Source organism: Plecotus auritus (assembly GCF_963455305.1).
Source record: "Plecotus auritus genome assembly, chromosome: 2".
Taxonomy (NCBI): Eukaryota; Metazoa; Chordata; class Mammalia; order Chiroptera; family Vespertilionidae; genus Plecotus; species Plecotus auritus.
Genome location: NC_137771.1, coordinates 220,710,294 through 220,730,228, shown reverse-complemented (window position 1 = coordinate 220,730,228; position 19,935 = coordinate 220,710,294). Strand labels below are relative to the sequence as shown.

The 19,935-nt window shown below is 46.5% G+C and overlaps 2 protein-coding genes across 2 annotated transcripts in view; one reads left to right on the top strand and one right to left on the bottom strand.

Moving 5' to 3' along the window:
- TSPEAR (thrombospondin type laminin G domain and EAR repeats) overlaps positions 1 to 7,064 on the bottom strand; it is a 106,744-nt gene extending 99,680 nt beyond the window's left edge. The window contains exon 1 of the mRNA XM_080657200.1: positions 6,856 to 7,064. Coding sequence (XP_080513326.1) covers positions 6,856 to 6,954 — 99 coding nt within the window. The 5' untranslated portion in view covers positions 6,955 to 7,064. The remainder of the gene's footprint in view (positions 1 to 6,855) is intronic.
- Positions 7,065 to 10,700: 3,636 nt separating this feature from the next.
- LOC308242738 (uncharacterized protein) lies at positions 10,701 to 11,672 on the top strand (the record flags this gene model as incomplete). The annotated part of the gene is made up of 2 exons (XM_080657208.1): positions 10,701 to 10,832; positions 11,058 to 11,672. 2 exons carry the CDS (start codon positions 10,701 to 10,703, stop codon positions 11,670 to 11,672), a joined length of 747 nt encoding a protein of 248 aa, XP_080513334.1.
- Between the last annotated feature and the right edge of the window lie 8,263 nt (positions 11,673 to 19,935).

Below are 19,935 nucleotides of genomic sequence, written 5' to 3'. Positions count from 1 at the left end.
TCACCCTAAACCTGTTTCCCTCTGGTAGCATCCTGCCTAACCTCAGTACAAATCCCAACCAGGAGATTGAAAAGCCACCGGTCTTATACAGATTTCACCAGATGTACATGTACTTGTGTGTGTGTGTGTGTGTGTGTGTGTTTCTATGCAGTATTTTCACATTTGAAGATCATAGAACCACCCCCACCATCAGACACAGTGTTGTACCATCACCGCAAGGCTCCCACATCCACCCCTTTAGACCACACTCACCCGTACTCTCACCCCTAATCCCTGACAACCACCTATCACTTCTCCATCGCTATTCTCAGCTATGCCGAGAACGTATATAAATGGAGTCACACACTGTGTCACTTTTCCAGAGGGACTTTTTTCATACAGCACCATTCCCTTGCAATCCATGCAAGCTGCCGAGCCCAGATTTGGTCCTTTCTATTGAGGATGATGCTCTGTGGTTGCTTAATCATTCATCTGTTGAAGGACAGCTGGGTTGTGCGAAGGTCTTTAACTACATGTTCCATTTCTTCCATAGATACAGAGCTACTCTGGTTATATGTCTTCTTGATTGGGTTTGGCATTTTGTTTCTGTCAAGGAATTTGTCCATTTCATTTAGGTTGTCAAATTTATGGACATAAAGTTGTTCATAATGTTCTCTTATTATACTTTCAGTGTCTGTAGGATCTCTAATGATGTCACATGATATTGGGGACTAGTGTCTTCTCTCTTTGTTTTGCTGGTCAGCATGGATAAAGATTTATCAATGTTTTTTATCTTTTCAAGGAAACAGCATTTGGTATCCTTCCTCTCCCCGCCCCCCCTCCCGGCCCCATTTCTTTTTTTCCCATTTCATTGCTTTCCTCACTGATCTTTGGTATTGTCTTTCTGCTCTGAGCTTTATTTGCATCCTAGTTTCTTAAAGTAGAAGGTAAGGTCATTTATTTAAGAACCTTTTTGTTTTCTTTTTTTTATTATTGTAAGTAGTTTTATTTTTGTTTTGTTAATCTTCACCTGAGGATATTTTTTCCCCATTGATTTTTAGAGAGAGTGTAAGGATGGGGAGAGACGCACAAAGAGAAACATCCATGTGAGAGAGAAACATCAATTAGTTGCATCCTGCAAGCACCCCTTCCTATGCAACTGAGGTATGTACCCTTGACCGGAATCGAACCTGTGACCCCTTCAGTCCACGAGTTGCCACTCTAACCACAGAGCCAAACTGGCTAGGGCTGAACTTTCTTGTCTTCTGAAAAGGACATTCAGTACTCTAAACCTCCCCCTCCCTCAGTATTGCTTTAGCAGCATCCCATACATTTGGACATACGTTTAATTTTTGTATAGTTCAAATATTTTCTAATTTTCCCTTTCATTCTTCTTTGCTCTGCATGCTCTTTACAAGTCTGTTTTATTTTTGAATATTTGGGGGCTTCACAGAATCTTGTTAATACTGAGGTTCTAATTTAATTACATTGTGATGAGAGACCATGCACTGTATAATTTAAATTCTTTTACATTTGTTGAGACATGTTTTACAGCCCACAATGTAGTCTATCTTAGTAAATGTGGTCTAGATTGGTACCTGTTTTTCATGCACTTAAGAAGAATGGTTATTCTATTCTCAACAAAATATTAGCAAGTGGGATACAGCAATACATTGAAAGAATTATATACCATGACCAAGTGGGATTCATCCCAAGGATTCAGAATGTCTTAAAACCCATAAATCAATTACTGCAATACAGCACATTCAAAAATAAAGGATAAAAACCATATGATCATCTCAACAGATGTAGAAAAAGCATTTGACACAATTCAACACCCTTTTCTGACAAAAACTCTCAACAGAGTGGGAATAAGAGGAACATATCTTAGCATAATGAAGGCCGTATATGACAAACCCACAGCTAATATCATACGCACTGGTGAAAAGCTGAAAGCCTTTCCTCTAAGACCAGGAACAAGACAAGGACGCCCACTATCACCACTTCCATTCAACATTGTCCTGGAAGTTCTAGCCACAGAAACCAGGCAAGACAGAGAAATAAAAGGTAGAATCAAACCGTGACTTCCTGGTTCATAGGTCGATACTCAACCACTGAGCCACACCAGCTGGGCAAGATGTTGTGTTTTTAAACTGAGCTACATGCAAACGAAGGAGAAATTTTTGCCAGAATCTTCTCAGAACAGATTGGAGTAATTTAAAGGCAACAAGAAGTTGGTGTGAATTTTTCATGTATCATGTTCAAGAATATTGATATACTATTGGGTCATAGCTAAACTGGTCATGTTTCTTTCTCCCTCCCTTTCTTTTCTTTTTTTTTTTTAATATATTTTTTATTGATTTCAGAGAGGACAGGAAAGGGATAGAGAGAGATAGATACCTCAATGATGAGAAAGAATCATTGATTGGCTGCCTCCTGCACACCCCCCACTGGGGATCAAGCTCGCAACCCTGCAACCCGGGCATGTGCCCTGACCGGGAATCAAATTGTGACCTCCTGGTTCATAGGTCGACGCTCAACCCTGGCCCCCACACTGGCCGGGCCCTCTCTTTCTTTATAAGAGTAATGGTTCACTTGTCCGTTTGGGTTCTCTACGTAGCAGATGCCAACAGGATAGCTCTGCCAGGGCTTTATTGCAGGCATGTCCATGAGCGAGTAAGGAGTTGCTGAGCAGGTGAGAGGAGCCAAGCAGGTGAAGGGAGGCTGAGTGGGCCAAGACTCCGCTGCCTTCTGTGAGCGGATGCAGAGGAAAGAAGGCCTGGTGAACAGCACCTCAGACCACGACATAGCTCTGAGAAGGCCTCCAACAGGTGGGGGTTCCTGGAGCGAAGGGGCCTGTGAGAGGAGATGTGTGCCCTGCAGGTCCCCTGCTGTGCTTGGTCAATGGCTGAGAGTAGCTTGGGTGGAGCCGAGGTGAATGAGGGATGGCTGCCTGAGTGTGCATCAACCACACTTTCATGGGGGTTTCTCCTGAGGGACTTCCAGGTGGTGCCCACAGGGACAGCCATAGTGTGCCGTTCATAAGCAGCAGCTGACAGGGAAGGAAACACTGTGTTCACCACCCCCAGGACCCCACACCAGGAGGGAGGGCCCCAGGGTGCCAAGGAGGAGAGGGCAGGTGTGGGAGTAGGATCCAGCAGCACTAGGCCCCCAGAGGCCTTATGATTAACCATGGGTGCATGTGGTGGTGCCCTGCCAGGCAAGCACAGGGCAGCGGGGCCTCAGCCAGAAGCACAGGGTGGCTGCTCCATGGTCATGCCACGCTTGGACTCTTGGATTTTTCTGGTTCTCTTTTCCCATGAAAGGTCACAGGAGGTTATGTCAGAAGTCCTGGGGGGCCTGTGCATGCACTCTGCTCCTCAGCCCCTGCCACATTGCACTAGGATCAGGAGAGAAAATGTGAATAAGTATTCGGTGTAAGGAAGGAAAGTTTATCAACCAGATGGGCATGTCCTTTCACAGGACTGACAAGGTGCAGGAATTGGAGCAGGGTGAGGGGAGAGGAGAGAACTGGGACCCAATATGATGACTTACCAATAAATCATATAAACTAGATGAAGTGAACAAGTACTCAGGAACAAAAGAACTGCAAAACTGATATTCTGAGAACTGCAAAGCATTGTTTTTATCTTAAAGAAGTTCAAAATCAGTGAGAAACATCCCACGTTCATGGATCAGAAGACAATATTGCTAAGAAGGCAACACTCCCCCAATCTATCTACATATCTGTGCAATCCTTCTCAGAATCCAAGCTGATGTCTTAGTGAAGGTTGACAAGTTGACTTTACAATTCATATGGAATTACAAGGAGTGAATAGCCAAAACAATCTTGAAAAAGAACAAATTTGGAAGACTCACACTTCCCAATTTCAAAATTTACTACAAAGCTACAGGAATCAAGACAGTGTGGTGCTGGCATAAGGACAGACAATATTGATTTATCAATGAAATAACATTGAGAGTCCAGAAATAAACCCACACATGTATGGCTGACTGACTTCAACAAGGTGCCAAGACCATTCAGTGGGAAAAGAATAGTCTCTTCAACAAATGGGGTTGGGACAACTGGAAATCCATAGGCAAAAAGAATGAAATTGGACCCCTACCTTACACTATACACAAAAAATTAACTCCAATTGGCTAAAGACCTAAATATAAGAGCTAACGCTATAAAACTCTTAAAAGAAAGCATTGGGGTAAATTCTCGTGACCTCAGATTTGGTACTAGATTCTAAGATATGACACTAAAAATATAAGCAAGAAAGGAAAAATAAGATAAATCTGACTCTACCAAAATTAAAAGGTGGTTTTGTGCTTCAAAGGGCACTACCAAGAAAGTGAAAAGGCAACCAACAGAACAGGAGAAAATACGTGCTAATCATATGTGATAGGTGACTTTATCTAGAATATATAAATTCATATAACTCACGAATAAAAAAGGGAAATAACTGAAATGACTCAATTAAAAACTGGGCAAAGGGCCCTTGCCAGGTGGCTCAGCTGGTTGGAGCATCATTCCTTTCACCAAACTGGGCTTGATTCCCAGTTGGAGCACATACCTAGGTTGCAGGTTCAATCCCCAGTCACAGTGATGGAAGAGCAAGGACTTGGACTTGTAAACAGAAAGGGTTTGTCACACGCTTAGGAAGTGCGTTGTCTTGGATCCCACAGTATAGGAGGCAACCGATCGATGTTACTCTCTCACATTGATGCCTCTCCTTTCTCTCTTTCAAAATCAATAAAAACATATCATTGGATAAGGATTAAAAAAAAAACTGGGTGAAGGATTGGAAAAGACATTTCTCCAAAAAAAGATACACAAATTCACACATGAAAAACACGCAACATCATTATTCATCAGGGAAATGCAAATCAAAGCCTCCGTGCAATACCATTTCAGGCTCATGAGGACGGCTAGAATACAAAAGTCAGATAATAACAAGTGTGGACGAGGATGTGGAGAAACAGCAACCCCCAATCCCTGCTGGTGGGAGTGTAAGCTGGCGCAGCTACCTCAGAAAACAGTCTGCTTGTTCCTCCAAGTTAATCATAGAGTCACCATGAGCCAGCAATCCCACGCCTAGGTATGTACACCCCCAAATTAAAAATATTTGTCCATACAAAACCATGTACGTGAATGTTCATAGCAGCATTACTCACAACAGCCAACGGGCAGAAAGAATGCAAGTGCCCGTCAACCAATCTACACTAATAAAAGAGAAACATGCAAATTGACCATCACTCTACTACGCCCACCAGCCAATCAGAGTGAGTATGCAAATTAACCCAACAAAGATGGAAGTTAATTTGCATACGTAGATGCAGAGTGAAAACTGAAGACAGCATAGAAGGAAGAAGGAGGGAAAGCGGAAAGCAGGGCGGTGGTGGCAGCGGGAGGGAAAGCACAGGGCAGCAGCAGTGTCAGCAGTGGCTGCGGGAGGGAAAGTGTGGAGGGGGGTGGGCAGCGGTGGGAGGAAAAGCGCAGGGGGTGAGGGGGTGGTGGCGGTGGCAGCGGGAGGGAAGCCCGCCTGGGCAGGTTTCGCTCAGGCCGCAGGAAGCCCTGTTCCTGCAAGAATCTTCCTACAACAGGCCTCTAGTGAATAGATAAACAAATAGTAGTGTATCTGTACCGATGAATATGATTTGGTCATAAAAAGGAATGATGTACTGACATGTGCTACAATATGGGTGAACCTTGAACACATACTCCATAGAAGAAGCTCTATATTATGTGATTCCATTTATATGAAATGTCTAGACTAGGCAAACCCATGGGTACAGAAAGTAAATTAGTTGTCGGGGGGGCAGGTGAGAGCTAAGTGTGCAGAGCTTGTTCTGGGGGTGATGGACATGTTCCAAATTCACTGTGGTGAGGGTTGGTCCTGTCAGTTCAATGTACTAAACATCACTGAATTGTGACTGTAAATGGGTGACATGTGTGGTATGTTTATTGTGTCTCAATAAGGCTGTTAAAAAAGGACTGGGCATGACAGGAAATGAAAAGATGAAGCAGAGCCAGTCCTCAGGGGATCCACATATTGGAGTCCTCCGCAGAAAGGAATTCTTGCTTCAAAAATTGGAGTTACATTGAAGAAAGTAGCTGGCAAGACAGAGACTTTATCTTGGGACTGGAATTCATATAAAAAAAGAAGAAAATCGAGATTACAAGACTGAAAACACAATGGCTGAGATAGAAAACTCAGCAGTTGTGTTTGACAGCAGATTCGATGGAGCGAAAGGAGAGAGGTTAGTGAGCAGAAGTCCCGGGAAAGATCAGACAGAATCACAGACAAAACCCATAAGGAGGATCACAGTGATGGAAGAGCAAGGACTCGGACTTGTAAACAGAAAGGGTTTGTCACAAGCCTAGGAAGGGCGTTGCCTTGAATCCCACAGGGAACGGTGGCGAAAGATGCCACATCCTTCCCCAGGGCACCCAGCCCAGCAGGGAGGAGGCAGTGCCAGCTGGGTCTGGGGTGGATGGACTGCAAGGCACAGGTAATCAGGCCCCCAAAGGGTACGCTTTGTTAGTTTACAGTTTACTTTTCCTGTTAAATGATGTTAAACTCAAAACTCTAAGCGGTATTTCTAGCCTAGCCTTTGACAGCTTAGCACACCAGGAAAATTGTAACAGCAAGAACTGCTGGCACAAACCCTGAGCAAATGGCCACACAGGCTCTGCCTGCACACTCCAAGTGATGGGGACCTCATGACCCATCAAGGCCAGCATGCCTGACCCCAAAGGCCTAGGAGACTTTGATCGGTGCCTCTCTGTAACCTGAGTCAGCTGTGCCCATCGCACGCGGCCCTGAGGACATCAATTGTCCTAACACGCAGATGAGAAGTGTCACTAACCTTAGGGGGGAGATTGGGAGCTTTCAAGGTTACAACGATGGAAAATTCTTCAGGGAAGAGATCACATCTGACGAAAATCCTCGAAGCAGGGAAGCTCATGGCATGGGGGCTGGAGAGCTGGAGACCCAGCGCTCCTTGAACCCGTGTCACGCTGATGCCACTCTCAGCGCCATTCGGAGGGACCGCCTCTGCCAGGATGTCCAGGGGGCGCAGATCTGTGACAAGGAAATGACAGGCGGGTTATGCCAGGATGTTTACAGGGCACCCGTGTGGCTGGCCAGGTCTCAGCATGGTACAGAATCCTCGCAAGAACCCCAAAGGCTGGTATCATAATTATCCCCAGTTAACCACCCACCTGGGCCTGCCGGTGACCTCTCCTACCCTCCCCCATGACCTGGCTGTGCTGGCTATGTTGAGGGACAAGTCCCAACCCTGGCCCCGGGGAGTGAATGGTCCCACAGGGACAGGCTCACACACATAAGGCATCTGGGGTTGAGAGGTCAAGCCTGGCATCCCCAGTGCCCTCAGCAGTGCCACATCACCAACCAGACATGGGGACACAACAGTGGTCCCTGCAGCTGAGACTGACAGAGTGAGGAGCCACAGCCATGCCAGGCCCCTCTGTCTCAGGCAGTTTCCAGGCACTGTCTGGTTCTGTACCCCTGCACACACCTAGAGTGGGTGCTTTGTTCTTGCCTGTACCTGGACCGACTCCACCATTCCCTGCTGGCATGATGGACAGCGTTTTCTAGTTCCCAGTGTTCCCTGCGGGCCATCCCAGCTCATCTTGCCCATGCCCAGCCAGGCTGGTGTACCAGGGGGTGTGATTATGTCCCTGCCTGCATGAAACCCTCCTCAGGCCTCTCCTCTGTAAATGTGGGCGAGGACAACGGTGACCAGTCAGAGAGGACAGCTTCATCTGTTGCCCTGCACTGGGCATGAGGCACATGGCCGCCGACTGCAGTCACATTGGACCAGACTTCAGGAGCTGGGCAGACAGGTGTCCCTGCAAAGCAAGATGGCCCATGGGATGATCCAGAAATCCCAGGGACACCTTCCCTTATGGGTCAAACCAGTGCCCTTTCTTGAAGCCACAAGGGCTGTTGCCCAAGTGGGCCGTGGAGAGTCTTAGGTTCATTTCCAGCCATTTTTGCAAGAAGCACAGAGTAAGGCAGCAGCGCCAGTGAGAATAGTGGGTAGCAATTGATGCTGGAGAGAGGGGCTTTGAGGCCCGGGGGTCTGTATTATGAGCCAGATCGGGGGATTGGAAATCTTATCCTTCCACTCTCTTTAAAATCAATGGAAAAAATATCCTCCTGTGAGGATTAACCACAAAAAATCCCTCACAAAAAAGCATTTCATGAAATCCAGCATCATTCTTGATAGACTCTCTAAGCAATAAAAGGGAACTTCTAGCCTGAGAAAGCTAAACTAGAAAACACTGCAGCTAATGTGATCCACACGGGAAAGACTAAGTGTGTTCCCAAGTTCAGGCATGTGTGAGTACATGTACATGTGTCTCCTTGCTCTATCCACGGGGAGCGCCTGGGAGAAGTGACACGCTAGCAGCAATGAGCACACCTGGTTCCAGACCTTGGTCTCTACATGCCATCATCCACTAAAAGGGACCAGTGCTCCTTGGAGAAGTGGTTGATTCAGGGAGGGGACAGGGGAAATTCAAGGTGAGCTTGCACCAGAACGTGAGAAGTCAGGGAGGGTGGCATGCCAAAGGGGTCCAAGAGCCAAATGAAGACGCCCCCGATGGTCAAAGTTGGAATGATTCGAACAACAGAAATAGAGAATGATAATATTGCCATCCAATGCAATAGAATAAGTACTTTTTAGTCCATATTGAAATAAATAACAGAACAAATAAGCAAATGGAGGAGAAGGGACCACTCTTCCGTAGAGAAGAATTTTAGCTAGGAAATGGCGATGGATTGGGGAGGGATAAAATCACCATGAGAACGCTGCAGTGACTGGCTGCACATAGTCCCTGACGAACAACGAAGCCAGTGAGCAGAGGTTCAGTAGAAACCAGATATTTGCAAAGTCTTAAAAAAATCTCCCCCAATATGTACTAATTACAAAGGGGGACATGGTCACATTTCCAGAGATAAGACGCATGAACACCCTGACCCCTGCTTCAATGGACATGTGACTTCGGTGAGATTCTGCCCCCAAATATAGCAGCCCCAGACAAATTGTGAAAACACACCAGACAAACCCAATTTGAGGGACGTTCTACAATCCACCCAACCAGTGCTCCTCAGAAGTGTCAAGGTCATAAAGCACAAGGAAACAGAGCAATTGTCCCAGGCAGGAGAAGAAGGAGACTTGACAAGTGCCATGGGGGGTTAGGGGATGGAGGGAGGGTGTTCGTGGGCAACTGGTGACTCTAATACAGTCAGTCCTTTAGTGAACACCAGTGTGGTTTCTAAAATTTGGTAATTGATCTATGGCTATGTAAGATGGCGACACCAGAAGAAGCTGGGCGAGGGGTATAGGTAAATTCTCTGTACTCTTTTTATGATTATTTGATAAAATAACTTTAAAAAAGTCATCCCAGGAGCTCAAGCCGTTCGTGGACAAGCAGAAGTCAGGTGCGAGCTGCCAAACCCTGTCCTTCACCTGCCGCAGACCCAAAGCCCCGAGAAAGGAGACCCGCTCAGCCTCTCCTTCCACCCTGGACCCTGGCATGGGGCCTGCTTCAGAGCAGGTGCTTGTGATGGGCTGAATCGCATCCTCACATGTTGCCGCGCCCTCTCCCCCAGGACCTGCGAATGTGACCTTATTTGGCAATAGGGTCTTTGCAGTTACAGTCAAGTTCAAATGAGGTCCTAATCCGATATGACTGATGTCCTTACGAAAAGGGGAAATTTGGACAGGGAGGCACACAAGGACAAGGCCTTGTGAGCATGGAGGCGGAGATCGGGGTGATGCTTCTCCAAGCCAAGGAACCCAAAGATGGCCAGCAACCACGAGAAGCTGGGGGAGAACGCGGGGGCAGGCGCTCCCTCACAGACTCAGAGCCAACCCTGCCGGCACCTGGACCTGGGACTTCTGGCCTCCAGACGGTGACAAAATACGGTTCTGCTGTTTCTGCTGTGCGAGGCCCACTGTCTGCGGTGCTTTGTTATGTGGCCCCAGGACACTGATGCGGTATCGCATGCACATGATGACTCACACTGTCTTTGTTTAGAAACTAAATACACCTCCAACCACAAGGCACACGACCTGGTTCCGCCTGCAGGGCAGCAACCTCGGGGCTCCGCGGACCAGGGACCAGGATCTAGCTGCCCACACACGTGGGCTCTGACTTGGCCCCCAGTGATCCCACTAACACCGTGGTCGGCAAACTGCGGCTTGCGAGCCACATGTGGCTCTTTGGCCCCTTGAGTGTGGCTCTTCCACAAAATACCACGGCCTGGGCGAGTCTATTTTAAAGAAGTGGCGTTAGAAGAAGTTTCAGTTTAAAAAAATTGGCTCTCAAAAGAAATTTCAATCGTTGTCCTGTTGATATTTGGCTCTGTGGACTAATGAGTTTGCCGACCACTGCACTAACACATCAAGACAAGATTTATTTCTAGGACTATAAACAGGTAAACACACCCCACGCCAATGTAAAGAGTTTTGTGAGCTGAGCAATGAGTCCTGGGATGAAAACATCTGCTGCTTATTCTCCACGACCCACTCTCACTGTCAACAAGGAAGGGACGCGTGAGCCTGCTCCTGGGACAACATACACAGCCAGGGAGGGGCATAAAAGCTGGACGGCCCTCAGCATCTCACACATTCACACATTCACCACACGCTCACACCTCCTCCAGCCCCACTGCCCCACCATGGCCGCATCCACCCTGTCCGTCTGCTCCAGTGACCTGAGCTACAGCAGCCGAGCCTGCCTGCCTGGTTCCTGTGACTCTTGTACTGAATCTTCCTGGCAGGCGGACGACTGTCCAGAGAGCTGCTGTGAGCCCTCCTGCTGTGCCCCCAGCTGCTGTGTCCCCAGCTGCTGCCAGCCTTCCTGCTACACCCCCAGCTGTTGTGTCCCCAGCTGCTGCCAGCCTTCCTGCTACACCCCCAGCTGTTGTGTCCCCAGCTGCTGCCAGCCCGCTTGCTGTACCCCCAGCTGTTGTGTCCCCAGCTGCTGCCAGCCCGCCTGCTGTACCCCCAGCTGCTGTGTCTCCAGCTGCTGCCAGCCTACCTGCTGTGTCCCCAGCTGCTGCCAGCCCTCCTGCTGTACCCCCAGCTGTTGTGTCCCCAGCTGCTGCCAGCCCACCTGCTGTGTCCCCAGCTGCTGTGCTTCAGCCCCGTGCTTGACTCTTGTCTGTGCCCCAGTGAGCTGTGTGTCCAGCCCCTGCTGCCAGGTGGCCTGTGGATCCAGCCCCTGCCAACCAGCCTGCACCAGCTCCTGCACGAGCTCCTGCATGCCCTCATGCTGCCAGCAGTCTAGCTGCCAACCCTCCTGCTGCACCTCCTCCTCCTGCCAGCAGGCCTGCAGTGTGCCTGTCTGCTGCAAACCGGTGTGCCGCAGGCCTATCTGTACTAGGGCCACTCTCTGTCCAGCCCCCTCAAGCTGCTACAGACCCTCCTCCTGCCTCTCATCCTGCTATAGACCCTCCTCCTGCACCTCGTCCTGCTACAGGTCCTCCTCCTGCGTGTGCCTCACCTGCCGCCCAGTGTGCAGGCCTGCCTGCTGCGTGCCTGTCTCCTCCTACTGTGGCCCTGCCTCCTGCTGCCGGCCCAGCTGCTACCGCCCATCCTCCTGCGTGTCCTTGATCTGCCGCCCTGTGTGCTCCCGCCCAGCCTGCTGAGTCCCTGCCTTGGCCAGAAGTCCTGCTGCTGACTGGGCACATCCCCCAGGGCCAGCTTGGCTCAGGTCCCACTGCATGACTGTGGCTTTCCCAGCCACCCTTCCATCCAGTCCCAACCCATGTCAGGAGGCTGCCCCATCTGGAAGCTGATGCCACATCCTGAAATGCCCCAGCACTTAGACCTGGTGACTGCTGGTCCAGCCTGCTGCTGAGCGGGACAATTGGAAGAACTAAAGGACCAGACTAGATGCAATGGCTCTTGAGGGGCTCCTAGGAAGTCCTCCAGGAAGTGCCCCCTCCATGTCTCCCACCCCCTCTCTGTCCCCCGAGGACCAGCTCAGCCTCCATCAGTCTCTGACCCTGAGCCTTGTCTGGATGCACTTTAGTAAACTGGCCAATAAACACGCCTTGAATTGAGCATTGCACTGATGTCAATGTGTCCTCATGGTCATTTCTCAGCTTCACTGCACGTCTACTTTCCCCTTGGCACATGGCACTCTGCCATCCAGCAGGACCCTATGGGTTTCCTGTGGCTCCCAGGTTTCCCAGCTGCGCAGGTAGAGGGTGGGGCAGGCCTCACAGCCCTTTGGCCATTTGGGGCCATCTTGAGTTCATCCTTCACCCTGCTGTCCTATTATTCACTGAATACTAGTAGTTCTTTTTCTTGATCTTACTTTGTGACGTCTCTACAGATGTATTTACCACGGGGTCTGGGCAAGCCACTGAGCCTTGGGTGGAATGGGGGTTGGTGACATCTCTCATGGAGCCCAGAGACCCCAAAAAGTTAGGCTGTGGTTTCTGATATCTCTCTAGGACCCACTGTTAGGATCTCCAGGATCCATTCCTCCCTGGAGAATGTTGGCTGCATGGCCCAGTCCTTGGGGAAGTAGGTATGTCTCAGGTTGAGCTTGAATTTAGCTGGAGTATTTCCCAGCAAGGAAGCAGACAGACTCAGCTCCAGAGCCAGGAAAGAACTTGAGGAATCAAAGAGGGAAGCAAGGGATTGGATTAGAAGAGAAACAGACTCCTCCCACCCTAAGTAATTAGAAAATGAGATGAAAGATATAAAAAGCCACGTTTCAGACACTAAACAGCTGACAGTACAGGACGCAGGTCCCCAAGAGAGGGAAACAAAGGAAGGGAGCCCTGTCATTTAATTTCCTAATTGGACAACTTTCTAGATATCCCTCTGTTAATAATTTCTGATTCTATTGTGGTCAAACAAAATTCTCTGTATGATTTCAGTCCTATCCTATCTAATAAAGAGGGAATACGCTAATTGACTCTCACACCATCCCAAAGATGGCGGTGCACACAGCCAATAAGGAGAGAATACGCTAACTGACTGCCCCGCCCTCAAAGATGGTGGCACCCACAGCCACAAGATGCGGTGTCCAGTCCCCCATCCTGCCGGGGTGGCAGGTACACTCCATGCGCCTGCCTCCGGAGTCCCCCAGTCCCCTCAGCCCCCCAGCCTCCCAGGGCCAGCCCGAGGATCAGGCAAGCCTCGGAGGGTGGCTGCCCAGCCACCCAGGGCTGCCAGAGGCTCAGGTAACCAGGGCCGACCGAGGCTTGCACTGCCGGCAGTGACAGCAGCAGAGGTGTGATGGGGCATCGCCTTCCCCTGATCGCCTGGTTGCCTCCTGCCCCTGAGGCCTCCCGGACTGTGAGAGGGGGTAGGCCAGGCTGAGGGACCCCCACTCCAGTGCATGAATTTTCATACACCGGGCCTCTAGTTAAATATATTGAGGCAACCCTTGTGCACTGCTGGTGGGAATGCAGACTGTGGTGCAGCCACTGTGGAGAACAGTATGGAATTTTCTCAAAAAACTAAAAATGGAACTCGCATTTGACCCAGTAATCCCACTTCTAGGAATATATTCCAAGAGACTAGAAACACCAATCATAAAGGATATATGCACCCCAATGTTCATAGCAGCACAATTTACACTAACTAAGATTTGGAAACAGCCTAAGTGCCCATCAGCAGATGAGTGGATTAAAAAACTATGGTACATCTACACAATGGAATACTATGCTGCTGTAAAAAGGAAGGAACTCCTACCATTTGCAACAGCATGGATGGAGCTGGAGAATATTATGCTAAGCGAAATAAGTCAGAGAAAGATAAATATCACATGATCTCACTCATTTGTGGAATATAGTGAACAACATAAACAGATGAACAAAAACAGATCCAGAGACAGAGAAGCATTGATCAGATGCTCAAACCTCAGAGGGAAGGTGGGGGAGGGTGGAGGTAAAGTGGAGAGATCAACCAAAGGACTTGTATGCATGCATATAAGCCTAACCAATGGACACAGACACCAGGGGGTTGAGGGCATGAGCAGGGGTGGAGGGTAGGGGGATAAGGACACATATGTAATACCATAATCAATAAAGATAGATAGATAAATAAATAAATAAATAAATAAATAAATAAATAAATAAATAAATATATTGAGGCTTGTTTAATTGCTCTGGCTCGCTGGCTGAGAGTTTCCAGACTGCAGCACATGGAGAGGTCACAAATAGTATGGTGGTTTTACAGAGTAGGAATCAGAGTTCATGGAGAATGAGGCAGCATTCAGCAGTATTATGGTTTTATTTTATTGAATTCCAGCATTCAATAAAATATCAGTAGACACATGAAGAAGAGGAAAATGTCACCCCTAACCAAGAGATAAAACAGTTTATAGAAACAAACCCACAGACAGAGTTGATAGAATTAGAAGACAAGATAGTTAAAACAGCCACTATACATATGTTCAGGATTTAAAGAAAAATATGAACATAATGGGGAGAGAAATGGATGATACAAAAGAAAATTAAACAGAATTCCAAACGTTGAAAAATATAACATTAACAATAAAAAATTAGAAGGATGAGCCTTAAAGTAGTTTAGATACCCCAAAAGAAAAGAGTAGTAACCCTGAAGACATAGCCATAGAAATTATCCAAATCAGAGGACAGTGAGAAAAAAAAATAAAAACTTTACAGAGCCTCAGTGAACTGGGAAACAATATTAAGTTGTCTAATATAAACACATCTGGAGTATCTAAAAGAAATAAAGGTGGGGGAGAGGGCAAAAGATATTTTAAGAGATAATAGCCAAATATTTTTTTAATTTGAAGAAATTGATAAATATACACAAAACCTGAAAAACACTGTAAATTAACCTGACCTAATTGATATTTATACAAAATACCATATAAAAACATTCACCAAAATATATCATATGCTAGGCCATTAAACAAGTCTCAATATATTTAATAGGTATGAATCATACAGAGAATGTTGTTTGACCACAACAAGATCAGAAATCATTAACAAAAAGATATCTGGAAAATTGTCTAATATTAGAAAATTAAACAACAAACATCAAAATAATCCTTTAAAATAATCAATTATCTAAGTTTGTACCATAAGAAGCTATAAAAAGAAGTACAAATTGAATCCAAAAATAAGTAGAGGGAAGGAAATAATTAAGAAGTGTAGAAATCTACCAAATAGAAAATGGACAGACAAGAGAGAAAAATCAATAAGCCAAATTTGGTTTTTTAAAAAGATCAATAAAATTGATACATTTTTGCTTTATCAGTCAAGTGAAAAGAGAAAAGAAATAAATTTCTAATATCATGAATGAAAGAAGGCTTACAAGCACAGATTCTACTGACTAAAAGAATAGAAGGATGAAAGCAAACGTTATGCTGATACATTCAACAACTTAGATGAAATAGGCAAATAACTGGAATGATATAAATGATAAAATCGAATATAAGATGAAATGAAAACCTGGATAGCCCTCTGCCAATTGAAGAAATTGAATTCATGGTTAAAACCTTTCCCACAAAGAAGACATCAAGCCCAATGCCTTGACTACTGAAAATCCTAAGGAAGAAATATACAAAAAATACAAAAAAAAAGCTACTAAATTCAAGCGAATTTTGCAGTGTTACAGGATACAAGGTCAATATACAAAAGCCAATTGTATTTTTACCTAATAACAATAAATAGTGAAAAATGAAAAAAAAATCTTACCATTAATTAAAACATTAAAAATGAAATAGGAGCCCTAGCCTGTCTGTCTCAGTGGATAGAGCATTGGTCTGCAAACTGAAGGGTCCTGGGTTTGATTTCAGTCAAGGGCACATGCTGGGGTAGAGGGCTTGATCTTCAATGGGAGGCTTGCAGGAGGCAGCCGATCAGTGATTCTCTCTCATCATTGATGTTTCTATCTCTCTCTCCTTCTCTAGATCTGGATTAGCCAACCAATTTGGAAAAAGAAAAACAGAATTGGAGGACTTACATTGCTTGATTTCAGCACTTAATTTAAAGCTACATTGATTAAGACAGTGTGTTATTAGCATAATAATAAAGATATTTATTATTGGTGTACTAATAAACATAGAAAAATAAAGTAGACGAGAAAGTGTAGAAATAGATCTTCCATATACATGGTTAATAGATTTTTTGGCAAGGGTAATTCAGTGGAGAAAGAATAATCTTTTTTCTTTTTTTTCTTTTTTTTATATATATATTTTATTGATTTTTTACAGAGAGGAAGGGAGAGGGATAGAGAGTTAGAAACATCGATGAGAGAGAGACATTGATCAGCTGCCTCCTGCACAACCCCTACTGGGGATGTGCCCGCAACCAAGGTACATGCCCTTGACCGGAATCGAACCCGGGACCCTTGAGTTCGCAGGCTGACGCTCTATCCACTGAGTCAAACCGGTTAGGGCAAGAAAGAATAATCTTAACAAATGATGTTGGAACAACTCAGAATATATTAAAAAATTAACTTGAAAAAATTTAACTTGAAATGGATCATAGAACTAAGCATGAAAGTTAAAACTGTAAAATATTTAGAAGTAAGCATAGGACAAAATCTGTGTGACCTTAGGTTTAGGCAAAGATTTCTTAGCTAAAATCATTGAAGAAAACATGATCAATTGAATTTAATCAAAATTAAAGATATTAGCTCTTCATAAAGCACTGTTAAGAAGATGAAAGTGGGTCTTTGGGAGAAACCAAGATGGCAGCATAGGTAAGCACCTAAACTGCTGCCTCGCACAACAATTTCAAAACTACAACTAAAAGACAGAACGGACACCATCCAGAACCACAGGAAAGCTGGCTGAGTGAAAATTCTACAACTAGAAGGAAAGAGAAAAGCTCACAGAGAATTGGAGGTACGGCAAAGGGTCTTTACGCACGCAGAGAGGAAGGGCGGCTGAGAGCCTGGCTGACTTTCACTGGTGGAAGGGGGAAGGAAGCCCCCGACCACACTGAATCCCAGTTCTGACTGCACTGAACCCCAGTTCCAGGCGAGCCCCTGGGGACCCACGCTCTTGTGGGGGGAATCTGGACTCTCGGGCGGAGACTCGGGAGCCGGGGAAGGCAGAGGTCTGCAGGCGAGTGCGTGCACGCAAGGGCAAGGCTGACGGGAAGCCAAGACTGTCTGCTCCGCCCTGAGACTCCACCCCATCCAAGCTGAGCACAGAGGCTATTGCAATTTGGCAAGTCTAATCCTATAAGGCTGTCTCCAGCACCGAACTTCTCCCAGCGTAGACACAGCTGATCCTTACAGCCAACTGGCCTGCAGGCCAATTCCTCCCAGTGATACCAACAACAATCAAGACTTAACTACAACAAGGCTGTACACACAGTCCACAAAGGGGTGCACCAAGAGTGTCCACCTCAGGTTAACTGGGGAGGCCGACCCACTGGGCCATATAGGAAACCTAGCACACAAATCTACCCTACCAATTCAGGGAAGCAGTGAAAATGCACAGATCACAAACGAAAGAAATGGAGGAAAACAAACGACTGGATATAGAATTCAAAACCACGGTTATAAGGCTTTTCAAGAATATCCTAGAAAAGGCCGATAAATATAACGAGACCCTCGAAGATATGAAAAAGGACCAACTAGAAATTAAACATACACTGACTGAAATAAAAAATATTATACAGAGACCCAAAAACAGACTAGAGGAACACAAGAATCAAGTCAAAGAATTGAAATACAAAGAAGCAAAAAACACTCAACCGAAAAAGCAAAAATCAAAAAAAAAAAATCCAAAAAGTTGAAGATAGTGTAAGAAGACTCTGGGACAACTTCAAGCGTACCAACATCAGAATTATGGGGGTGCCAGAAGAAGAGAGAGAGCAAGATACTGAAAACCTATTTGAAGAAATAATGACCGAAAACTTCCCCCACCTGGTGAAAGAAATAGACTTACAAGTCCAGGAAGCGCACAGATCCCCAAACAAAAGGAATCCAAAGAGGACCACACCAAGACACATCATAATTAAAATGCCAAGAGCAAAAGACAAAGAGAGAATCTTAAAAGCAGCAAGAGAAAAACAGTTAATTACCTACAAGGGAGCACCCATACGACTGTCAGCTGATTTCTCAACAGAAACTATGCAGGCCAGACGGGAATGGCAAGACATTTTCAATGTGATGAATAGCAAGAACCTACAACCAAGATTACTCTACCCAGCAAAGCTATCATTCAGAATTGAAGGGCAGATAAAGAGCTTCACAGATAAGAAAAAGCTAAAGGAGTTCATCACCACCAAACCAGTATTATATGAAATGCTGAAAGGTATTCTTAAAGAAGAGGAAGAAGAAAAAAGTAAAGATAAAAATTATGAACAACAAATACATATCTATCAACAAGTGAACCTAAAAATCAAGTGAATTAAAAACCTGAGGAACAGAATAATCTGGTGAATATAATAGAATTAGGGGCATAGAAAGGGAGTGGACTGATAACTCTCAGGGGGAAAGGGGTATGGAGGGTTCATGAAGAGACTGGACAAAAATCGTACACCTATGGATGAGGACAGTGGGGGGAGGTAAGGGCAGAAGGTGGGGTGGGAACCAGGTGGAGGGGAGCTATGGGCGGAAAAAGGAGAAACAATTGTAATAATCTGAATAAAGATTTATTTTAAAAAAATAAAATAAAAATAAAATAAAAAAAATCATCCCAGGAGCTCAAGCCGTTCGTGGACAAGCAGAAGTCAGGTGCGAGCTGCCAAACCCTGTCCTTCACCTGCCGCAGACCCAAAGCCCCGAGAAAGGAGACCCGCTCAGCCTCTCCTTCCACCCTGGACCCTGGCATGGGGCCTGCTTCAGAGCAGGTGCTTGTGATGGGCTGAATCGCATCCTCACATGTTGCCGCGCCCTCTCCCCCAGGACCTGCGAATGTGACCTTATTTGGCAATAGGGTCTTTGCAGTTACAGTCAAGTTCAAATGAGGTCCTAATCCGATATGACTGATGTCCTTACGAAAAGGGGAAATTTGGACAGGGAGGCACACAAGGACAAGGCCTTGTGAGCATGGAGGCGGAGATCGGGGTGATGCTTCTCCAAGCCAAGGAACCCAAAGATGGCCAGCAACCACGAGAAGCTGGGGGAGAACGCGGGGGCAGGCGCTCCCTCACAGACTCAGAGCCAACCCTGCCGGCACCTGGACCTGGGACTTCTGGCCTCCAGACGGTGACAAAATACGGTTCTGCTGTTTCTGCTGTGCGAGGCCCACTGTCTGCGGTGCTTTGTTATGTGGCCCCAGGACACTGATGCGGTATCGCATGCACATGATGACTCACACTGTCTTTGTTTAGAAACTAAATACACCTCCAACCACAAGGCACACGACCTGGTCCCGCCTGCAGGGCAGCAACCTCGGGGCTCCCCGGACCAGGGACCAGGATCTAGCTGCCCACACACGTGGGCTCTGACTTGGCCCCCAGTGATCCCACTAACACCGTGGTCGGAAAACTGCGGCTTGCGAGCCACATGCGGCTCTTTGGCCCCTTGAGTGTGGCTCTTCCACAAAATACCACAGCCTGGGCGAGTCTATTTTGAAGAAGTGGCGTTAGAAGAAGTTTCAGTTTAAAAAATTTGGCTCTCAAAAGAAATTTCAATCGTTGTCCTGTTGATATTTGGCTCTGTGGACTAATGAGTTTGCCGACCACTGCACTAACACATCAAGACAAGATTTATTTCTAGGACTATAAACAGGTAAACACACCCCACGCCAAGGTAAAGAGTTTTGTGAGCTGAGCAATGACTCCTGGGATGAAAACATCTGCTGCTTATTCTCCACGACCCACTCTCACTGTCAACAAGGAAGGGACGCGTGAGCCTGCTCCTGGGACAACATACACAGCCAGGGAGGGGCATAAAAGCTGGACGGCCCTCAGCATCTCACACATTCACACATTCACCACACGCTCACACCTCCTC